Source organism: Salmo salar, chromosome 23 (assembly GCF_965601325.2).
Source record: "Salmo salar chromosome 23, fSalSal1, whole genome shotgun sequence".
Taxonomy (NCBI): Eukaryota; Metazoa; Chordata; class Actinopteri; order Salmoniformes; family Salmonidae; genus Salmo; species Salmo salar.
This window is the reverse complement of record NC_138313.1, coordinates 36,547,289-36,571,209: the sequence shown is the minus strand read 5'-3', so window position 1 is coordinate 36,571,209 and position 23,921 is coordinate 36,547,289. Positions and strand designations below refer to the sequence as shown.

The following is a 23,921-nucleotide window of genomic DNA, read 5'->3' as shown; positions in this document are numbered from 1 at the left end:
CAAATACTATTTGAAATATTTCAAATACTTTCAAAGTTAGCTTGAGCCTGCCTGGAATGTGAGATGGGCAGTTCCAAGTATTTGGATTATTCTACTGGTCCATTTAAAGCAAGCAAGCACAGATTACAAATGATAAAAAAATATTATTTGAACCCTGGACTTCACTACCCACTACTTCCATTATGATGGTATATAAAGGTCTATAGGTGGTCTATAATAGTGAATGGAAGACGTACATCCAGTAGATGTCCAGTGAGGGGCCTCCACAGGATCTCTATACGGTCCATGTTGACCAGGCCGGTCTCCAGCAGCTTGGCAACAGCAAACAGAGACGGCTCCTGGACACAGGACGAGAACAAAACATATGAGTGACTGGGTCGGTGGATATAAGCATTACATATTTAGGAACACAAGGCGGCACAAACAGAAGATGGGGACGTCATACGTTGTTGCTCTGGCTACATGCACGTATAGTAGTTACCTTGTTAGTCCCGTAGGCCATCTCCACAGCCTCCAGAGAGAGGGAGCACAGTGCAGTGATCAGGTGATGCAGTGACACGTCGGCTAAGTACTGGGAGCTCTCAAAGAGCCTAGACAGGATGTTGGAGATGACAGGCAGGTCCGTCATCACAGCCGTGGTCAGCACCTGTAACCAACAGACAGAGGAGGAGTCAGAGCGTTGACAGGTTTGTCTATTACGATCCAGCAGAGCTACGTACCTTAGTGTGGTGTCTAGCTTTGAAGGCTGAATAGCCAATGAAACCCTACGGAGGCTGTTGCTAATTGATGCAGAGAATTTAACTAATTACAGTGTGACTGTGTAAGGCAGGGCGATCGATTTGTGGTCTTGTATTACCGTGCTTGGCCCCTCTACTGCACGACCAGGCTTCAGAGCACCTCCAACCCCAGGCTTCAGACCTAGGATCCACACCAGGTGCTGGGAGAGGAGAGGGAAGGTGGGAGATAGACAGAACAGGAAGAGTGGAGTGGGTGGTGAGAAAAGTCAGAGCAATTCACTCAGACCACTTCCACTATATAAATCAGAACAACAAAAAAAATGTTTATGAATATAAATATTTAGGCTTGTCAATATCAACAATAAAAAAATAAAAATCACAGCTTGGTTATAATACAGTGTAAAACTGTACCTGTGTGTGTGTGTGTGTGTGTGTGTGTGTGTGTGTGTGTGGCAGAGGAGGCTGGTGAGAGGAGCTATAGGAGGACAGGCTCATTGTATTGGCTGGAATGGAATAAATGGAACGGTATCAAACGCATCAAACAGGGAAACCACATGTTTGACTGTTCCATCTATTCCATTCCAGCCATTACAATGAGCCTGTCCTCCTATCGCTCATCCCACAAGCCTCCTCTGGTGTGTGGTGGATACAGTATGGTGGAAGTGTACCTGCAGCGTGGCCAGCACCAGCTGCCAGGAGGTTCCCAGCACCGCCCCGTGGCAGTGGGCCAGGTTCAACAAGGTCCGCATACACTGGATATTCTTAGCTGTCAGCTGATAGATGGAGAGATGGAGTTATGCAACACTACTGTTTGTATGTGTGAACATTAACATTTGCTCATACGGTGCCCTCTAGTTGTGGTGTTGTAGTAAATGTTGTGTAGTGGTACACAACATGACCAAAAGTATTTGGACACCTGCTTGTCGAACATCTCATTCCAAAATCATGGGCATTAAAATGGAGTTGGTCCCCCCTTTGCTGCTATAACAGCCTCCACTTCTGGGAAGGCTTTCCAATAGATATTGGAGCATTGCTGCGGGGACTTGCTTCCATTCAACCAGAGGAGCATTAATGAGGTCGGACACTGATGTTCGGAGATTAGGCATGGCTCGCAGTCGGCGTTCCAATTTATCCCAAAGGTGTTCGAAGGGGTTGAGGTCAGGGCTCTGTGCAGGCCAGTTAAGTTCTTCCACAACGATCAACAAACCATTTCTGTACAGACCTTGATTTATGCATGGGGACATTGTCATGCTAAAACAGGAAAGGGCCTTCCCCAAAAAGTTGCCACAAAGTTGGAAGCACAGAATTGTCTAGAATGTCATTGTATGCTGTAACGTTAAGATTTCCCTTCACTTGAACTAAGACGCCTAATCCGAACCATGATAAACAGCCCCAGACCATTATTCCAATGCCACCAAACTTTACAGTTGGCACTATACATCGGGGCATGCAGCGTTCTCCTGGCATCCTCCAAACCCAGATTCATCCACCAGACTGCCAGATGGTGAAGCGGGATTCATCATTCCAGAGAACGCATTTCCACTGCTCCAGAGTCCACTGGCGACGAGCTTTACACCACTCCAGCCGACGCTTGGCATTGTGCATGGTCATCTTAGCCTTGTGTGAGGCTATTCGGCCATGGAAACCCATTTCATGAAGTTCCTGGCAAACAGTTTGTGTGCTGACGTTGCTTCCAGAGGCAGTTTCAAACTCAGTAGTGTGTTCGAACTGAGGACAGACGATTGGCGGTCCCGTTCTGTGAGCTTGTGTGGTCTACCACTTCGCGGCTAAGGCGCTGTTGCTCCTAGACGTTTGCACTTCACAATAACAGTGCTTACAGTTGCCCGGGGCAGCACTACCAGGGCAGGAATTTGACGAACTGACTTGTTGGAAAGATGGCACCCTATGACTGTGCCACGTTGAAAGTCACTGAGCTCTTCAGTAATGCCATTCTACTGCCAATATTTGTCTATGGAGATTGCATGGATGTGTGCTCAATTTGATACACCTGTCAGCGATGTGAGTGGCTGAAATAGCCGAATCCACTAATTTGAAGGTGTGTCCACAAACACTAATTACACAAAAGTATCATACCACCACAGTGGCCTTTAGATGTGGTGTTGTAGTAATGTTGTGTAGAGGTAATCTTACCACTACGGTGCCTTGGGGCTGTACAGAGAGAGGCTGTCCCACAGCCACCACCTGCTGATGAGACTCACTGGAGGAACTGATGATCTGAACACTCTGGCCCTGGATGGAGTAGGCTGGAGGAGGACAGGAGAAAACACCTTTTATTTGAGTCCACACAAAAGTAATGATCACAAGGACCAAATCTTTTGGAGGTTCAAAAATAGATTTAGACTCCTTGGTCCACGATGACTTCGTTATTTTCTCATCTTCATGATGTACCCCACAGACAGGCAGGCAGACAGAGGCAGACACCCCTGATAATAATAATAACACACAACGCCAGTCATTTCCATGTATATACTCACTGAGTGACTGTGACAAGCCAGCTACATGCTACAGAGACTTGATTTATTAACTCCCTAGCAAACATCGATCCTGCTGAAGCCATTTTGCAAGCTCCATCTATCACAGCAAATATGCAAATAGTGTGTGCGTGTGAGACTGTGACCTCCCCGACACATTCATCTTGGTGTTACTAATTAGAGGGAACAAGAAAACAGTTGAGGCACAGCCAGGATTAATGACATATAAGTGGGGCATCACAGTGGTTAGTATGGAGATCACACACAGCCAGGGCTCTCGAGCTTCAAACTCTCACAAACGTACACAGAGAGACTTGGGATGAAAAGCGCATTAAGTGTAGAAATAAACAACTAACTACCGGCTTATCGAGTTCCTCAGTGGCACGTATGTATAATTATCACAGAGCTGATGTAGCAAAGCCATGAGGGAAGAACGCTATGAACGCACACAAACATACACTCTCACACACGCATGCACCCACCACCCCCACACACACACACGCAGGGTACTGACGTACACGCGCCAGTGTTTCCCCTAGACATTTTTGGAGGGTGCGTGGTAGTGGCCTTGGCCAACGGCGCGGTTTTAGAGGCCGTCTTCTTAGCTGCAGAGACAAAATGTTGCTGTTTTAAAGCGAATTTCTCACACTTCTACACATCTTGCCACGGAGCGGAGAGAATATTTTCAGTCTTAAAGCAAATTCCCTTAAATTCTACACATTTGGCCATGGCTTATGCCTTGTTCTTATGCTATCGGACTTAAACATTACAACAAAATCATTGGGGGTCCCATGTCATCACATTTTTTACATTTTAGATTCTCCTTGACTGTCTAGTTTTCATTTAAGTGATTATTAGTTCTCACAGATGATCTTATTTAAAAGTATATAGTGCCATTATATTTTCTATATACTTGATATCTTGTTTTAGTGGTTAAAGTTTACACTGAAAACGTTTTACCTTCCCAAATGTTTAGTAAAAATGTTTTTGCAGTGTCGGTTTAGCATCCACGACTGACCCTTGTTGTTAAGGTTGGCTGTATTACTGCTGAGGACCGTCAGGGCGTAGTGTGGGGGCAGCGAGGCCTTGCAGATGGCTGTGATGAAGGCGTCGCGGGGCGTCACCAGGCCCAGGCGACCACACAGCACCGCCACGGTCAGCTCTGCCTTCAGGATGCTCTCTGTCGCCGTCTCATCTGTACTGGAGGGGGACGAGACAGAGGGGGTTATGGGTTTGGAACAAACGTTTATGACGGCCTAACTGCAACGTCTTCACTTTTTGCCGCGTTACATTTTTTTATCATAAAACCGTTTAATCTGCTGACCCCTTACACAGCAACTTATGGTCTAGGGACCATAGTTGCTGGGCGCAGTAGTTTCAATAACTTTTGTTGCTCCTGAACTTAACACTGACCTTGAGTTTCCCCTGTCAAACTATCAAGTTACTTTGAGAGGATTATAAATACCTTTACTTTGAGGGGATACTAAATACATTTGATGGGATACTAAATACATTGACTTTGAGGTGATCTATAAGAAGGGTTGTTTACCTGGCGTCCAGCAGGAGAGAGAGGGCAGCCAGTAGACCACACCAACACGCACTGACCATCTCCTCCCAGACCAGATGGGCCCCTAACAGAGAAACACTAGTTAGCAACAGAGTGGAAAAGCAACATACATTTGTACAGATATCTATATTTAAAAATTCTACATAAGCTTTTTAATAGGGATGACAGAGCGCATCACCGTGGTAAGCCTACATTGATCAACTCCCTCAGGAAGTGTAGGTACTGGATTGGCCACTAGAGGTCAGAAAAGTGCTTCAAAGTTCAAGATTTGCACACCTACAGAATGTCAAGCTAAGATTCAGCACTTTCTGTAGGCCCAGAGAAGCCCCCAGGTCCTAACCCCTGACCCCCATCCCCCTGCCCTCTCTTCACCAGGCTCAGGCTGGGTGTTCTGGTCTGGGTTGGCCTCCCTGCGTACAGCCGCCTCCTCCTCAGCCAATTCTCTCTCTATCATGGAAGTGATGCCTCGGACCAGGTCCAGCAGGGCGCTGAAGGCCACAGACATAGCATAACCCTCTGGGATAGACGGGGGCTCCACCTTGTCCAACATCTCCAGACTGGCGGAGGAAGAGAGAGTAATGATGTGAATGAGCGTGTGTGTGTTAGTGTGTGTGCAGATGCTGAGAACCACTTCTCTACCCTGCTGAGTTGCATGAATGTGCGTATACTACATCAAAAGGGGCTGCGTGCAATCACTCTTGTTCAGCTCCTACTAACAAACTATTTTTCACTGGACTGCTGCTTATATTAAACACCTGCAGGATCTGCTGTCCCTGGCCATTTGTTCTTGTATTAAACACCTGCAGGATCAGCTGTCCCTGGCCATTTGTTCTTGTATTAAACACCTGCAGGATCAGCTGTCCCTGGCCATTTGTTCTTGTATTAAACACCTGCAGGATCAGCTGTCCCTGGCCATTTGTTCTTGTATTAAACACCTGCAGGATCAGCTGTCCCTGGCCATTTGTTCTTGTATTAAACACCTGCAGGGTCAGCTGTCCCTGGCCATTTGTTCTTGTATTAAACACCTGCAGGATCAGCTGTCCCTGGCCATTTGTTCTTGTATTAAACACCTGCAGGATCAGCTGTCCCTGGCCATTTGTCCATTACAGAAACACAATGTTGAGGTAGATGACTGACAACTAACAACTCTTTCTCCTGCATCAACAAACCAGCTTCTATAACATAAAAACAGCAGCATTGTTTTATCTCCTCACAATTACAGGCAACAGATGCTACTCCCTCCCTCGCATTTTCAGCTCTACGATAGTTAAAAATAGCAAATGTGCCCACTCTGGTATTGGCACATGCGCTCTAGCCAACAGCTGGCAGATACAGTGCAGCTAAGCTCGTTTACATGACATTATTATGGATAAGAGCAAGATTATCTGTCAAACGGCAGCCCAGCATTGATCATCATGTCACCAGAATAAGACCCTCGATGTTTATTGGGAAGCAGCATGAAGCTCATCACCGTGCACTTTCACCACCCTGTGAAGTTCATCATAACTTATTTCATCTATAGCCTAATAAACCGCATGGTTTCCCGAGTCATCGTGGGAGGACCACACCCCATATCATCGCGTGACTCCAAGTTTACTCTGATATGATGGTTATTATATCAATAATTGTTTCCATCACCATTTCGCATATAATTCATTTTACTGACACAAATAAGATCCCACCATGTCGAACAAACAAATGATCTGTTGGCATTTATGAAATTGTTCACGAAACTTCCTTTTTCCATCACAGCTGTCATGTTTTTCTTTTATATGGACTTTACTTGCATAGAAACTGTGGATGGAAACATGGTTACTGTGTGTAATAATTGGATTGACGATTTCTATCTAGACAGCAATAGCTAGATATCTAGTGTGTGTGTGTGTGTGTGTGTGTGTGTGTGTGTGTGTTACTACTGACTAGGTAGCCTTGGCGCTGCCCTGTACACTGACGGTCATGAGGGGGATCCAGGTACCGCGGTACTCAAAGGCAGCCTGTGTGGTTAGACTCCCACCCTGACCTCCTGCTCCTGGACCCCCCTGGGCAGCCCCTTGGGCCCCTGACCCACCTAGGGAGGGGGACAGAGAGATTAGGGAGAGAGAGGAGGAAAAAGAGTAGGCTGTTAGTGTTGGGTTGGAACAAAAGCCTGCACCCTGCAGACCACACTCTCCTGTACCCTCCTGAGTTGACTACTCCTATCCTAGACTGTCCTTCCTTTACTTCACCATAAGTTCCACTACATTATATGTCAAAAGCTATAACATTTACATTTAAATCATTTAGCAGACGCTCTTATCCAGAGCGACTTACAAATTGGATACGAAAGGTCAACACTACTGACCGGTGGAAGTGTTGGTAGCAGCAGGGTTTCCTGTGTTGAGGACGATGAAGAGGGACTGGATGAAGGAGCCTAGAGCATTGACGATGTCCCTGAACACCTTGGTGGAGTGCTGCTTCATGTCATAGGACAGGCAGAAAGACCTGGGTGAACAGGAGGAGAGGAGGAGATGAAGGGAGTTAGAAAAGTGGATGGGAGGTTGGGAAGAACATAGAATTTAATAATAATAATAATAATAATTTAGTGGGTGATTATATTTGTCCTTTAACACACATGCACAAGCATGTATTATATGCATGTGTGAAATGGAAATGTTTTTCTGCATATCCCAACTCCCCCTGTGACACCCTTGGAGAGTGGGGGTCATGGCCAGGGTCAGCCATTATCAATGGCGATACGTTGAAGTTATGTGATAAGTTTCAAATCAAATCAAATTTTATTTGTCACATACACATGGTTAGCAGATGTTAATGCGAGTGTAGCGAAATGCTTGTGCTTCTAGTTCTGACCATGCAGTAATATCTAACAAGTAATCTAACAATTTCACAACAAATTCCTTATACAAACACAAATGTAAAGGAATGAATTAGAATATGTACATAAAAATATATATGGATGAGTGATGGCCGAACGGCATAGGCAAGATGCAGTAGATGGTATAGAGTACAGTATATACATTTGAGATGAGTAGTGTATGTAAACATTATATAAAGTGGCATAGTTTAAAGTGACTAGTGATACATTTATTACATCCAATTTTTTATTATTAAAGTGGCTAGAGATTTGAGTCAGTATGTTGGCAGCAGCCACTCAATGTTAGTGATGGCTGTTTAACAATCTGATGGCCTTGAGATAGAAGCTGTTTTTCAGTCTCTCGGTCCCTGCTTTGATGCACCTGTACTGACCTTGCCTTCTGGATGTTAGCGGGGTGAACAGGCAGTGGCTCGTGTGGTTGTTGTCCTTGATGATCTTTTTGGCATTCCTGTGACATCGGGTGGTGTAGGTGTCCTGGAGAGCAGGTAGTTTGCCCCCGGTAATGCGTTGTGCAGACCGCACTACCCTCTGGAGGGCCTTACGGTTGTAGGTGGAGCAGTTGCCGTACCAGGCGGTGATACAGCCCGACAGGATGCTCTCAATTGTGCATCTGTAAAAGTTTGTGAGTGTTTTTGGTGACATGCCGAATTTCTTCAGCCTCCTAAGGTTGAAGAGGCGCTGCTGCGCCGCCTTCACCACACTGTCTGTGTGGGTGGACCATTTCAGTTTGTCCGTGATCTGTACGCCGAGGAACTTAAAACTTTCTACCTTCTCCACTACTGTCCCTTCGATGTGGATAGGGGGGTGCACCCTCTGCTGTTTCCAGAAGTCCACAATCATCTCCTTTGTTTTGTTGACGTTGAGTGTGAGGTTATTTTCCTGACACCACACTCCGAGGTCCCTCACCTCCTCCCTGTAGGCCGTCTCGTCGTTGTTGATAATCAAGCCTACCACTCTAGTGTGGTCTGTAAACTTGATGATTGAGTTGGAGGCGTGCATGGCCACGCAGTCATGGGTGAACAGGGAGTACAGGAGAGGGCTAAGAACGCACCCTTGTGGGGCCCCAGTGTTGAGGATCAGCGGGGTGGAGATGTTTCCTACCCTCACCACCTGGGGGCGGCCCGTCAGGAAGTCCAGGACCCAGTTGCACAGGGCAGGGTCGAGACCCAGGGTCTCGAGCTTAATGACAAGTTTGGAGGGTACTATGGTGTTAAACACTGAGCTGTAGTTGATTAACAGCATTCTTACACAGGTATTCCTCTTGTCCAGGTGGGTTAGGGCAGTGTGCAGTGTGATTGCATCGTCTGTGGACCTATTCGGGCGGTACGCAAATTGGAGTGGGTCTAGGGTGTCAGGTAGGGTGGAGGTGATATGATCCTCGACTAGTCTCTCAAAGCACTTCATGATGACAGAAGTGAGTGCTACGGGGCGATAGTAATTTAGCTCAGTTACCTTAGCTTTCTTGGGAACAGGAACAATGGTGGTCCTCTTGAAGCATGTGGGAACAGCAGACTGGGATAAGGATTGATTGAATATGTCCGTAAACACACCAGCCAGCTCGTCTGCGCCTACCCTGAGGACGCGGCTAGGGATGCCGTCTGGGCCGGCAGCCTTGAGAGGGTTAACACGTTTAAATGCTTTACTCACGTTGGCTGCGGTGAAGGAGAGCCCGCAGGTTTAAGGTAGCGGGCCGTGTCAGTGGCACTGTATTGTCCTCAAAGTGAGGAAAGAAGTTGTTTAGTTTGTCTGGGAGCAGGACATTGTGGTCCGCGACGGGGTTGGTTTTCTTTTTTTAGTCCGTGATTGACTGTAGACCCTGCAACATACCTCTCGTGTCTGAGCCGTTGAATTGCGACTCTACTTTGTCTCTATACTGACGCTTAGCTTGTTTGATTGCCTTGCGGAGGGAATAGCTACACTGTTTGTATTCAGTCATGTTACCGGTCGCCTTGCCCTGATTAAAAGCAGTGGTTTGCGCTTTCAGTTTTGCACGAATACTGCCATCAACCCACGGTTTCTGTTTGGGGAAGGTTTTAATAGTTGCTGTGGGTACAACATCACTGATGCACTTGCTAATAAACTCGCTCACCGAATCAGCGTATTGATCAATGTTGTCCGACGCTATGCGGAACATATCCCAGTCCAAGTGATTGAAGCAATCTTGAAGCGTGGAATCAGATTGGTCGGACCAGTGTTGAACCAGTGTTGAACAGACCTGAGAGTTTCCTGTTTTAGTTTCTGTCTATAGGCTGGGAGCAACAAAATGGAGTCATGGTCAGATTTTCCAAAAGGAGCACGGGGCAGGGCTTTGTATGCGTCGCGGAAGTTAGAGTAACAATGGTCCAGGATATTTTCTGCCAGGGTAGCGCATTCGATATGCTGATAAAATTTAGGGAGTCTTGTTTTCAGATTAGCCTTGTTAAAATCCCCAGCTACACTGAATGCAGCCTCAGGATATGTGGTTTCCAGTTCACATAGAGTCCAATGAAGTTCATTTAGGGCCGTCGATGTGTCTGCTTGGGGGGGGGGGGCATATGTACGGCTGTGATTATAATCGAAGAGAATTCTCTTGGTAGATAATGCGGTCGACATTTGAGTGTAAGGAATTCTAGGTCAGGTGAGCAAAAGGACTTGAGTTCCTGTATGATGTTATGATCACACCACGTCTCATTAATCATAAGGCATACACCCCCGCCCTTCTTCTTACCAGAGAGATGTTTGTTTCTGTCGGCGTGATGCGTGAAGAAACCAGGTGGCTGTACCGACTCCGATAGCGTGTCTCAAGTGAGCCACGTTTCCGTGAAACAAAGAAAGTTAGAATCTCTGATATCTCTCTGGAAGGCAACCCTTGCTCGGATTTCATCTACCTTGTTGTCAAGAGACTGGACGTTGGCGAGTAGTAAACTCGGGAGCTGTGAGCGATGTGTCCGTCTACGGAGCCTGACCAGAAGACCGCTTCTTCTGCCCCTCCTGCGGCGCCGTTGTTTTGGGTCGCCGGCTGGAATCCAATCCATTGTCCTGGGTGGTGTTCCAAACAGAGGATCCGCTTCGGGAAAGTCTTATTCCTGGTCATAATGTTGGTAAGTTGACGAAGCTCTTATATCCAATAGTTCCTCCCGGCTATATGTGATAAAACTTAAGATTTCCTGGGGTAACAATGTAAGAAATAACACATAAAAAAAACACAAAATACTGCATAGTTTCCTGAGAACGCGAAGCGAGGCGGCCATCTCTGTCAGCGCCGGAATGGACTAGGGTGTGTGTGTACGGGGGTGAGGGTGTGTGTACAGTAAAGTCAGTGTGTGTGTGCTCCTCCTACTCACCGTAGCAGGTGTGGCTGTACACACAGCCTGTGGACTGACTCCACGGCCACAGCTCTAAGCCACTGAGGCTTCTCTCCATCCAAGAACTTCACCAGCAGAGACAGGAAGATCTCACACTCTGTCACCTACAGCAACAGACAAACACACACCTCAGCTCCCCAAGCTAAGTATCCACACATTTCTGGCTCTACAATAAGACAACAGGATTTGTGGAAAATTGGAATTTCAACTTACTTCCTCAATTCAAATGGACTTGACCCTAACTATAGTTCCTGCCTTGGCTCTCACCACTAGACTGTAGTTGTGTTTGATGATGTAGGTACAGAGAACACAGTACTTGGTAGTAGATAGCTGTAACTGACTCTCACCAGCGGGCTGTAGAAGTGTTTGATAACCACAGAGACTCACCAGTGGGCTGTAGAAGTGTTTGATAACCACAGAGACTCACCAGTGGGCTGTAGAAGTGTTTGATAACCCCAGAGACTCACCAGTGGGCTGTAGAAGTGTTTGATAACCCCAGAGACTCACCACTGGGCTGTAGAAGTGTTTGATAACCCCAGAGACTCACCAGTGGGCTGTAGAAGTGTTTGATAACCCCAGAGACTCACCAGTGGGCTGTAGAAGTATTTGATAACCACAGAGACTCACCAGTGGGCTGTAGAAGTGTTTGATAACCCCAGAGACTCACCAGTGGGCTGTAGAAGTGTTTGATAACCCCAGAGACTCACCAGTGGGCTGTAGAAGTATTTGATAACCACAGAGACTCACCAGTGGGCTGTAGAAGTGTTTGATAACCCCAGAGACTCACCAGTGGGCTGTAGAAGTGTTTGATAGCCACAGAGACTCACCAGTAGGCTGTAGAAGTGTTTGATGAGCACAGATACCACTCTGAGCAGCCTCATGCAGATGGGGAAGTAGGGTTTTTCTACAGGGGCTGGGGAGGCGGCGCTGCTGTTGCCTTGACGGAACTTGATGTTGGGGGAGAACAGCTTGATGACCAGCGGACACACACGCTCCTTCAGCAGGAAGCTGAACTCCTGGTGCTACACGGGGGTCAGAGGTTAGAGGGCAATCCCCCACAGAGTTGGGGATCACAGTACAAATACAAGACACCTACAGTGAGATAAGATGTTGTATTGTATTCTATTTCAATGCAGATAATACTTGATTATGTTGTATTGCATTGAACCATACTTTACTGCATCATATTGTATTAAGTTGTATTGCATTGTAAAGTATAATACTGTACTGTGTATTCACCTGCAGGAAGACCCCAGGGAAGTCATTGAGGACCGACTCCAGGAGCTCCAGACCAAACGTCCGTGTCATCTCTGTCATCCCTACCAGCCAGTAGGGGGCATCAGCATTTACTAGCTGACATAGGTCCTGGAGGGACACACGGAAATGGGGATGTAGACATAGGACAGCTGGAGACAGCTACTACCATTGCCTCTGTGATACAGTCTGGAAGTATGGGCTGTACATATCTTATGACAGCATGGCTGTTTCATTCCACAAAATTGTTCCCTCCCTTACCCCTCGCTACTCCTCGCTCCCCCTCCCTCACCCCTCCCCTCATTCCCCCATTCCCTCCCTTCCCCTCGTTCCCTCCCTTCCCGTTCCCTCGTTCCCCCCGTTCCGTTCCCTCGTTCCCTCCCTTCCCTCACCCCCTTCCCTCGTTCCCTCACCCCCTTCCCTCGTTCCCTCTTTCCCAACCCCCGTTCCCTCTTTCCCAACCCCCGTTCCCTCTTTCCCAACCCCCGTTCCCTCCCTCACCCCATTCCCTCCCTCACCCCATTCCCTCCCCCCTCGTTCTCGCCCTTCCCCTCATTCCCTCCATTCCCCTCGTTCCCTCCATTCCCCTTGTTCCCTCCATTCCCCTCGTTCCCCCCTTCCCCTACCCCTTCCCTCGTTCCCCCCTATTCCCCCATCCCTCGTTCCTCCCCTTCCCTCATTCCCCCCTTGCCCTACCCTCCCTTCCCCTGCCCTCATTCCCTGCCCTAACTCTCAACCTTCCTTCCCTCGCCCCTCCCCTCGTTCACCCCTTCCCTCGTTCCCCCCTTCCCTCGTTCCCCCCTTCCCTCGTTCCCCCCTTTCCCTATCCCTTCCCCCCTTCCCTCATTCCCTACCCCTCACCCATTCCCTTCCCCCCCTTTCCCTACCCCCATTCCCCCTCTCCCTACCCCCCTTTCCTTCGTTCCCCCCTCTTCCTACGTTCCCACCTTTCCCCGTTCTCCCCTCCTCATACCTCCCCTTCCCTCGTTCCCCCCTTTCCCTCGTTCCCCCCCTCTTCCTACGTTCCCACCTTTCCCCGTTCCCCCCTTTCCCTCCCCTCATTCCTCCCCTTCCCCCTTCCCTCGTTCCCCCCTTTCCCTACCCCCCTTTCCCTCCCCTCCCCTGCCCTCATTCCCTCCTCTAACTCTTAACCTCCCATCCCGCCCTACACTCGTTCCCTACCCCTCACCCATTCCCTTCCCCTCACCCCTTCCCTTCCCTCGTTCCCCCTCTCCCTACCCCTTCCCTCATTCCCCCTCTCCCTACCCCTTCCCTCATTCCCCCTCTCCCTACACCCCCTTCCCTCGTTCCCTCCTTTCCCCTGCCCTAACTCTCAACCTCCCTTCCCGCCCCTACCCACGTTCCCCCCTTCCCTCGCCCCTTCCCTTCCCTCGCCATGGCCCTCGCCCCTTCCCTTCCCTCGCCATGGCCCTCGTGCCCTCCCTCGCCATGGCCCTCGTGCCCTCCCTCGCCATGGCCCTCCCATAGCTCTTACTCTACCCTAGCTACACCGCCTCTTCTGATGGGAGAGAGGGTGAATGTTGGGTACAGCGAGAGGTATGGAGGACTGTCTCCACCTGGTGGACGTACCTGGAACAGCATGTAGGCGTCTTTAGCACTGGGCCTCAGGGTGCTGACAGACCTCCGGTTAGTGTTACCCTGGACTGGAGGAGGCTGCTCCACAATGTCTGGAGGAGAGGAGAGAGGGAGGGAGGAGAGGGAAGGGGGCAGAGGAGAGAGGGAGAGACAACTTTAGACACAGCTGTGGCTACAAGCCTGGAGGGATCAATCTCTCATCAAACAATGACACAAACAAACACTCTCAGAAAAGACCGGTCCAAAACCTACCTCTAGAGGGAAAAGTCCCTCAATTAAATTGTGATTTCCAATCCCAGTGATACTAAACCAAGACGTAGAGTGGAAAGACAGCAGTGTGAAAACTAAAGGGACCAAACCAAAACCTCAACAAGTCATGTTGTATTCACTGAAGTCATGGGATAAGCAGCTTTAGGCAATCTAAGGAGAAACAAACCCTCTTCCTCTGTGGCATGGTCAAAGTTAGAGGAAAAGACAAGGGTTGGAGAGAGGAAGTGGGATGCTAGAATACTGATGTAAAGTTCTGTGGCTGCAACCTCCACCTTTCATCCAAAGTGTACACTTGCGCACTTCCCTTTGTGGATCTAACAATGACTCAACTCTGAATCAATGGCCAAAAGAAAACAGTAGAGTCCGGGAACTCCATTTCCCATGAGCACTCTGCTCTGACCTTTGAAGCGCTCGTCCTCCGCGACCATCCTCTCGAATACCACGGTGACGACTTGTCTGACGGTGGCGGCGGCTGTGTTGTTGGTGATGTTGTCCTTGGTGAAGTGCAGGCGGAAACACAGCACGATGGCCTGGGAGGGAGGGAGGGAGGGAGGGGGCGAGGAGACACAGGCTCTGTTACAGTATCCAGCCTAACATAGCCTCCCACCAAGAATCAAGCCATGTACTGGGAAATACATTCTAAGTGGTATGCTAGTATGAACATTGGAACGTAGCCAGACATCTGGATTCACATGGAAGTGGAGACCAACTCCCTGGGCAATATGAGACGTGTTTGGGACACAGCATGTACTATCTGACTGTACTGTGAATATATAAAGTGTCTGCAATGTGTGTGCTGAGTGTACGGTACCTTGGACAGGACTTGGTCATGTACCACTGTGTTGGTGGTGAGCAGCACTAACACAGTCTGCAGCAGCTTCAGTTCCTCCAGCCCGTTCTCCATCAACTGCCACAGCATGTTAATGATGTTCCCTGCTGCAGCCTGATGAGCACACACAACACATGGTTAGACTTGTAGCCTACTTGTACACCCAGGAGGCAGCGAAAGTCACAATGTACTGGAATGTGACAGAACAGAGGAAGTGAGAGGAGCTCTAGAGGTCATAGACACAGACACACAGGGCAGCAGCCGACCGGATCAGCCACCACCACATCAGGGTCAGGGAGTTACATTGGCATTCTTTCAGCCAAACCCAGCCACTGTGGCTTAATACCAACACCACCCCCTTAACCCTCCCCCTTCGTTAACAACGATCCCACGAATCGCATCAAGTTGGAGTGGTGTCCAGTTTCTACTAGATGCACAGCCACAATGTCAAAATTTGGCTATATCATAAAAATTCATGAAAATTGTCTTAATTTAAGGTTAAGGTCAAACATAAGGTTAGCAGTGTGGCAAGGGTTAAGGTTTGGTTTAAAATCTGATTTTAATTATGGCTAGGGGTTCCGCTAGCGAAATGTTTCCACAACATCCGGTGAAATTGCAGAGCGTGAAATTCAAAACAAATTATTAGAAATATTTTACTTTCATACATTCACAAGTGCAATACACCAAATTAAAGCTTAACTTCTTGTTAATCTAGCCACCGTGTCAGATTTCAAAAAGGCTTTACGGCGAAAGCAAACCATGCGATTATCTGAGGACAGCACCCCAAAAAACAAACACATGACAATCATATTTCAACCCGCCAGGCGTGACACAACTCAGAAATAACGATAACTCGCCCAGCATGACTACAAAATATCTAATAAGTTACCTGTAAACGTTGTCCAAACATCTTTCCTAATCCAACTTTAGGTATTTTAAAACGTAAATAATCGATAAAATTTAAGACGGGATAAACTGTGTTCAATACCGGATAAAAACAACGTAAAGCGCGTGACCTGGAGCGAGCATCAAAACAGTAGAGTCCACTCGGCTGGACCCTCGTTCTGAACTGCCGTATTTCTTCATTTCTCTAAAGAAAAACATCAACCAATTTCTAAAGACTGTTGACATCTCGTGGAAGCAATAGGAACTGCAACCAAGTGCCACAGAAATCTCGGTTCCCATAGAAAACCAATTGAAAACAGAGTCACCTTAACAACAACAATAAAATCCTGGATGGTTTGTCCTCGGTGTTTCGCCTGCCAAATAAGTTCTGTTATACTCACAGACATTATTTTAACAGTTTTAGAAACGTTAGAGTGTTTTCTATCCAAATCTACCAATTATATGTATATCCTAGCTTCTGGGCCTGAGTAGCAGGCAGTTTACTTTGGGCACACTTTTCATCCGGACGTGAAAATACTGCCCCTATCCCAAACAGGTTAAGATAAATTGTAGAAATAGGCACGGTTTATTATTTTGTGGCTGTGTTAACTATTGAGGAACGTGGCATCCCAATTCAACCTTGAGCGAGGCATAGTGCCTTTTCAGCCCTCTAATTGGCACACCAAATTAAGCGAATCGAGTTGCTAACTTGCGAACGAGTGGTACTCAAAACTCCCATGAAGCTCTGCGACCCAAGGCTAGAAAGTTGCTTCAGGAAAGATGGCTGACAAAAATACTAGGGTGGAAGCAAATGTAAGATATTATAACTTCATGCTAAAGAAAATTACAGTTAAGAGCAAAATGTTTGTTAATGTAGAGAAATGATTAGGCCTATGCATATTTTTTGTCATAAAGGTAATTTACAACCAAAAAAATAGGCTAAAGCATTTACTGCAAATGTTAGGTACAATTGTGAAAGCTTGCCTTGCTGTTCATACATTTTTTTTTTTAAAGTCAATCACTTGCCATTGCTCTTCATTGTAGTAATGTTAGAGATTGAAGCTACAGTGCCACCAGAAAGTCTGCATACCCCTGGACTTACTGCACATTTTGTTGGGGCGGCAGGTAGCCTTGTGGTTAGAGTGTTGGGCCAGTAACCGAAAGGTTGCTAGATCGAATCCCTGAGCTGACAAAAATCTGTCGTTCTGCCCCTGAACAAGGCACTGTTCCTAGGCCGTCATTGTAAATAAGAATTTGTTTTTAACTGACTTGCCTAGTTAAATAAAGGTTAAAAAATAAAAATGTTTTGTTACAGCTGTTATCTTAAAATAGATTTGTTTTACTTCACCCATCTACACACAATACCAATGTCATATTGATAAGCAATTCCAGTGTATATTTGGTCTTGTGTTTTAGGATACTGTCCTGCTGAAAGGTGAATTTGTCTCCCAGTGTCTGTTGGAAAGCAGATAACCAGGTTTTCCTCTAGGATTTTGCCTGTGCTTAGCTTAATTCCGCTTCTTTGCACCCAAAAAACTCCCTAGTCCTTGCCGATGACAAGCATACCCATAACATGACGCAGCCACCACCATGCTTGAAAATATGAAGAGTGATGTGTTGTGTTGGTCTTGAATACAAAGCGTTATGTTTGGGGCAAAGTCAAATTCTTTGCCAAATTTGAGCAGTTTTCCTTCAGTGCCTTATTGCAAACAGGATGCATGTTTTGGAATAGTTTTATTCTGTACAGGCTTCCTTCTTCTCACTCTGTCATTTAGGTTAGTATTGTGGAGTAACTACAATGTTGTTGATCCATCCACAGATATCTCCTATCAAAGCCATTAAACTCTAACTGCTTTAAAGTCATCCTTGGCCTCATGGTCAAAGTCTGCTCTATTTATTTACTCTTCTTATCTACCAATAGATCTATCTACCAATAGATGACCTTCTTTGTGAGGAATTGAAAAACATTCCTGGTCTTTGTGGTTGAATCTGTGTTTGAAATGCACAGCTCAACTGAGGGAACAGATAATTGTATGTGGGGTAGAGATGAGTCATTCCAAAATCATGTTATACACTATTATCACACACTGAGTGAGTCCAGGCAACATATTATGTGACTTGTTAAGCATATTTTTACTACTGAACTTATTTAGGCTTGCCATAATGCAAGCCTGCGTTGAATACTTATTGACTCAAGACATTTCATATTTAATTAATTACCAAAAAAATTCTATAAACATAATTCCACTTTGACATTATGGGGTATTGTGTGTAGGCCAGTGACGAAACATTTCAATTTAAACAATTTAAAATTCAGGCTGTAACAACAAAATGTAGAAAAAGTCAAGGGGTGTGAATACTTTCTGAAGGCACTGTACACTACAGTATATGCACATGCAATGCAGCTGAAATAACGTATTTAACCTCTACATAGACATATCTGATATAGGCAGAAAGCTTAAATTATTGTTAATCTAACTGCACTGTCCAATTTACAGTAGCTATTACGGTGAAATGCCATGCTATTGTTTGAGGAGAGTGCACAGTTATGAACTTGAAAATGTATTAATAATCCAATTAGGCACATTTGGGCAGTCTTGATACAACATTTTGAACAGAAATACAATGGTTCATTGGATCAGTTTAAAGCTTTGCACATACACTGCTGCCATCTAGTGGCCAAAATCTAAATTGCGCCTAGATTCCTAAGTCATATATTGGCATTTCTCTTGCATTTCAAAAGATGGAACCAAAAAACAAACAAAAAAAAACAAATTTTTTCTTTGTATTATCTTTTACCAGATCTAATGTATTATATTGTCCTACAGTAATTTCACATTCCCACAAACTTCAAATTGTTTCCTTTCAAATGGTATCAAGAATATGCATATCCATGCTAACAGGCAGTTAGATTTTTGTGTCATTTTAGGCAAAAATTTAAAAAAAAGGTTCCGATCCTTCAGAGGTTTTAAGTATTTTCTTGCTTATTGTGAGTAGAGGATAAAATAAGTGGCCAATTTAGTGCCTGTCCCTGACTACAGCTGTCGCAGTAAATGTCCCCAATTAGTAGCCCTCAAAAATGAAAAAAAATTGAGGCTGATATTTCAATAAATCAAAACGTTATATCCAATCAGCTTTGCATGTGAAAATTCTGTCCATCCCTACACCAAACTCATTTTCTCCTGTGTCTTTACCACAGACCTTTTATGAGAGCGTTTCATCAGAGATGCATTGTAACCACTACATGAACAACCATGCCCATGGTCAGAAAGAGCATTCAACAGCGTAGGCTACCAAACTTGGGTGATTCTGAAATTACCTTTCGGCTCAGATTAAGAAAACTGTAGGGTGATTATGCATCTCTGTGTTTTAATTAATACAAGTATTTGAAGGACTATAACGAAAATGTACAGTATAGTTAAATATAGTTCCATGAGATCGGTTGGTTAAAAATGTTGTGCAGCTAGATATCCCCCACCTCTAACTAAATATTAGTTCAGAACAGTGGTTTAAACCTTTTTACAATGCTTCCACTGGTTAATGATTCATCTTTAATCCCCAAGAAAATGCAGAAAATGACTGAGTGAAGGGAAATGCGGCTGTTACATGTCAAACTGCTATTATGGAATGAAAGTCCTGACTTCAGTACTACTCCACATTGAACCACAACCAGAGGATTGGTACATTATGGGCACATTGTTATTTGGCTGTTATCATTTGGTAAGTACTGTACGTATTTGTTGCATGAGAAATATAAGGAAAGCTATTACCGCCGCCAGTACAGTGAAAAACAAGGCTCGACGTCAATGAATTGCGTGGTAGTCTATCCTTCAGCGGCTTCTGATGTACCTGAGTGATGTCCCATTCCCTAGGGTTATTCATCTCTCCCTACCTCTAGTTGCTCTGTTTGAGTGCCACTCCCCCACTGAGGGACACTCGAAAACGAGGGGGAGAGCTAAGGCGGGGGTATTGGGATTGAGCCATTGTCCTCGTGTCACTTCCTGAGGTCAGAACAACTCAGCAGAACTCGTACAAAACCAGTGAAACTGGGGGAAGTTGAGTTTGAAGAAAGAACCTGTCCTTCAGAAGGCAAAACTGACACTTTTCACTCATTGAATCAATATCGTGGTAGCTTTGTTCCTCTTCCCCATCCCAGTAGTTAAGCCCTCGGCTTACAGACAGACAGAGATAGAGGGGAGGCGCTGGAGCGTGGCAGAAAGCCTCTGTTGAAAGGCTACAAGCAGGGAGCCTGCTGATATCATGTAAACACAACCAGCCAGCCAGTCAGGCTGTACACAGTCAGTCAGCCAGCCAATCAGGAAGGCAGGGTGTACACATTCAGTCAGGCAGGGAGTGAATTAGCCAGGGTGTTCTTATTCACACAGTAGGCCTGGCTGGCTAGGTGGTCAGTGGTCAGCCAAGGTGTCCCTGCTAACACCAGGCAGATCAAGGCCATGGTCAGGGAAGGCCAGTCACAATAGCCTGGATTCTATGTTGAGTTGTAGCGGTTAAAGGGCCAGTCAGAATAGCCTGGGTTCCATGTTGAGTTGTAGCGGTTAAAGGGCCAGTCACAATAGCCTGGATTCTATGTTGAGGTGTAGTGGTTAAAAGGGCCACTCACAATAGCCTGGGTTCTATGTTGAGGTGTAGTGGTTAAAAGGGCCACTCACAATAGCCTGGGTTCTATGTTGAGGTGTAGTGGTTAAAAGGGCCAGTCACAATAGCCTGGGCTCCATGTTGAGGTGCAGCAAGCGGTTCTACAGAGATGAGGCTTTGCACTGCAATGTGATGCCTAAAGTAGATCTCTCACCCTCTCAGTGAGAGATACTGGCACTACTGAATGTAAAGTAGTAGAAGCCCTGACAGGATCATCATAATGTTCTCGCCCTGCCCTGACTTCAAATGGATGCCTTACATCCAGACCAATTTCCTTACAATAAAAGCATATCAGTCTTTTGTTCCTCACCTCAGACACCACCTCGTGGGACATGAGTCTCTGGATAGCAGCCAGACACAGCTGGGTGATCTTGGGCTCCTTGGTGCCACAGCCCATCAGGAACGGCTGCACTACCTCCGAGCTGTTGTCCTTCAGAGCTAAGGAGGAGACAATACATGGGCATGCAGTTAACACAGATGGCTGTTCTAAAACAAACATCAACAATAGGACTACTCTGTTAGAATGCATCCCCCTTTCCTTTGCTTGTTTTAATGAGGTCTAATCACTGTTCTGTATGTGATTGGCTCAGCCAAAACATCGCTCACAAACAAACACACACAAGGCATAAGAGTGTCCCCTCCCTCAATCACTCACTTGCCAAGATGTCTGAATTCCTCGCGGCGATGGTCTTGATCTTGACTATCCCAGACTCAGCAGCCTAGAAAAGCACAGAACAGAGACACATTAAGTTTACATGTAGTGTACCTATACATTCCTTATGATAAGACAGCTGACGATGCGTTACCACCTCTATATGCACAGTTATAACTGAGGTAGACGTCTCCATGTCCTTATTAATGATCCTCGTGGCCAGACACACTAATCAGTTCACCTTGAGTTACCTGAGAGGAGACACTGGGAGCCATAGTGATTTCTCTTGTGTGGAGCTCTGTTGCCTGACATAGTGAGATCATGCTGTGCTTTCAGCAGTCTACAGAGGTCTCTATCGCTCTACAGCAGCTGCAGCTTTGTCAAGATATTCTCCCTCTCCATCGTTCTTTTTCTCCCATCCCTAACTCAAATCGAATAAAACAACTCAAACAGAAATACATTTTTATTTGTCATATGTGCCGAATACAACAAGTGTAGACTATACCGTGAAATGCTTACTCACGAGCCCTTAACCAACAATGCCGTTAAGTAAGAAACCAACCACAACAACAAGCAGATCCTTAACACCTGACTGTGCACGGTGACACAGACTGGGCCTATAACCTACATAGAAAAGGTTAAAAGATTAACATTTCAGCCCTCAATGGCCTTTATCAGAACAACTTTTAACCTTGCTTGAATAAAACAATAAATATTTAAAATGGTGAGCGACATTTCTTTTCCTTTTCAATGATGATTAACATTTTTGGGTTGTACCTCGACTCCCATTGGTTGAGCACCCTCCACTTCTTTTCCTATTGCCTACATAAACATACTGTCAGTGTCAAATTGTTTCCTGGCAATTCCTGTCCCACAATTGTTGTTCCAAGCTAAAGTGAAGAAATATTGGATTGGTGTGAGCACAAGACAACCTGTTCTAGTACTGAAAACACACACAGCTTAGCAGGGTTTCTTCCAGTTAAAATGTGACCACAAAGGGTCTAGCTGAAGAACAGTGTGCAACACTCCAGCAGGTAATTCATTTGATATGAATAACAACCACCAGTCAACCCCTCTTCGTGTGACGTATAATCACGTAGGAAGACTGCCTGGGTGAGAAACACTTCCTGTTATTGATGTTCTAACCAGACCTGCTGTGCTGCTGTGTTTGACCTGGTATACAGTCATCACTTCATATTTCATTTGACCTGCAACAAGGCCGCACAGAGGTGGGAGTCAATTGGACAGTATGCAACCTCTTGAACCTCTTGGTTACCTGGCAACAGGGCCTTAATACTGCAGAGTGTGGACTGGGCCAAACTGTGTAGAAGTACAGGCCCTATCGTAACCCCACACAGCGACTTAAAGATAATCTAGAGAAATGCAAGTCTCCCTCCTCTCCTTTGTCCTCAGTGTGGAGGGAGGCGGAGGGCTTTAACAGGGCATTAAAATCACACAGAACTTGTTCTAATAATTGTTCCGATCCTGCTGATGGAGACGAAGATATCAATATAGCCCTAGAAGCTACGAAGAACAGTGAAGACAACTAATTGGTATTCCCTGACAAAGGTCATGCAGCCCAAACACAGTTATTCATCTGTGTTTCCATTGAACATGCCATACAAACAAAGGCATTTTAATGATATGAAGAGTGCCTTGGTCCTCCTTTCTTTTTGGCTGTTGCTCTTATTCAAAATGGGAGGCAGGGAGGGTGACATACATTGTTGTTGTTGAGAACATCTCTCTAGCACAAACAAGGTTAGGCCTCCACAAACAGACAAAGTCTGTGTTGGGGGAAAGGGCCGTTGGCTTTCTTATTCTAGGTGTCGTTGATAGGCAGCAGCTTTGGTGCGGAGGCTCTCATCATGATGTTACTCTTGTTATCTTGGTACAATTCCACAATAACAGAGTGATGCTGAGACTCACAATTCTCACTTTAAAATGTACATCAAACAGAAACCAATAAACAAAATCATACAACTCTGCACAAGGACTACTTTTAACAATTTCCACAGAAAATGTTACAAAAACACATTTACTTGAAGAACAGTGCGGATGCAAAGTTTGGTAACAGAATGACAGCACAAACTGTCATTCTGTAACAAAACGTTGCATCTGCACTGTTCAAGTAAACTGTTAAAAAAAGTAGTCCTTGTGCATAGAGTTGTATGGATTGCTTAACTTTGCAATCATTGGTTTTTGTTTGACATACATTTTAAAGTGACAAAACTGAGTCTCAGCATGACTCTTACCATGGAAATGCCCCATGGCTAATGAAGTTAGTGTTTCTTGGCACTTGGGTTCGCGCCACACATAACAGGTTGACCATAAGCACTCTCTAGAACTGAACATATACAAGGCTACTAGGCCTATATTTTCCATTGATGTTCCTTGTTTGGCTGTATACGATTGTGGCACACAACTGACATTCATTCCAAGTGAATTTCGCCACAGTGCTGTTGAGCAAAAGGCAACGCTGTGTTAACGCTTTGTTATAAATAACCTTAAAAAAAAGGTCCTTCTCCAACCCTCCTTACACAGCAGCCATTATGGTTAGGTAGGCCTAGCACTAGCAGGGCTCAGAGGAGCCACAGTGAATGGACCCAGTATGCAATGTGAATGGGAGCCTATTGTGGAAGGAAGATGATAGTGGTGATGATGATTAAAGATGAGACCATAAGGGATGGTCCATGGTCTTTAAGGAAACAGCTTATTTACAATGTTGAAGATATAGCCTGGGCTTTATGAATAATACTATCAACAAGGA

General features: G+C 45.8%; 1 protein-coding gene across 1 annotated transcript in view; it reads right to left on the bottom strand.

Moving 5' to 3' along the window:
- Positions 1-23,921, bottom strand: part of LOC106584500 (protein MON2 homolog) — a 61,559-nt gene that overhangs the window by 22,920 nt on the left and 14,718 nt on the right. Inside the window, exons 2-19 of the mRNA XM_082968081.1 lie at positions 21,158-21,221; positions 20,813-20,940; positions 14,944-15,075; positions 14,533-14,662; positions 13,857-13,954; positions 12,252-12,377; positions 11,840-12,034; positions 10,992-11,116; positions 7,138-7,277; positions 6,717-6,864; positions 5,169-5,353; positions 4,779-4,860; positions 4,248-4,429; positions 2,889-3,001; positions 1,406-1,510; positions 857-937; positions 482-646; positions 237-338 (exon numbers count right to left, since the gene is read on the bottom strand). Coding sequence (XP_082824207.1) covers positions 237-338; positions 482-646; positions 857-937; positions 1,406-1,510; positions 2,889-3,001; positions 4,248-4,429; positions 4,779-4,860; positions 5,169-5,353; positions 6,717-6,864; positions 7,138-7,277; positions 10,992-11,116; positions 11,840-12,034; positions 12,252-12,377; positions 13,857-13,954; positions 14,533-14,662; positions 14,944-15,075; positions 20,813-20,940; positions 21,158-21,221 — 2,301 coding nt within the window. The remainder of the gene's footprint in view (positions 1-236; positions 339-481; positions 647-856; positions 938-1,405; positions 1,511-2,888; positions 3,002-4,247; positions 4,430-4,778; positions 4,861-5,168; positions 5,354-6,716; positions 6,865-7,137; positions 7,278-10,991; positions 11,117-11,839; positions 12,035-12,251; positions 12,378-13,856; positions 13,955-14,532; positions 14,663-14,943; positions 15,076-20,812; positions 20,941-21,157; positions 21,222-23,921) is intronic.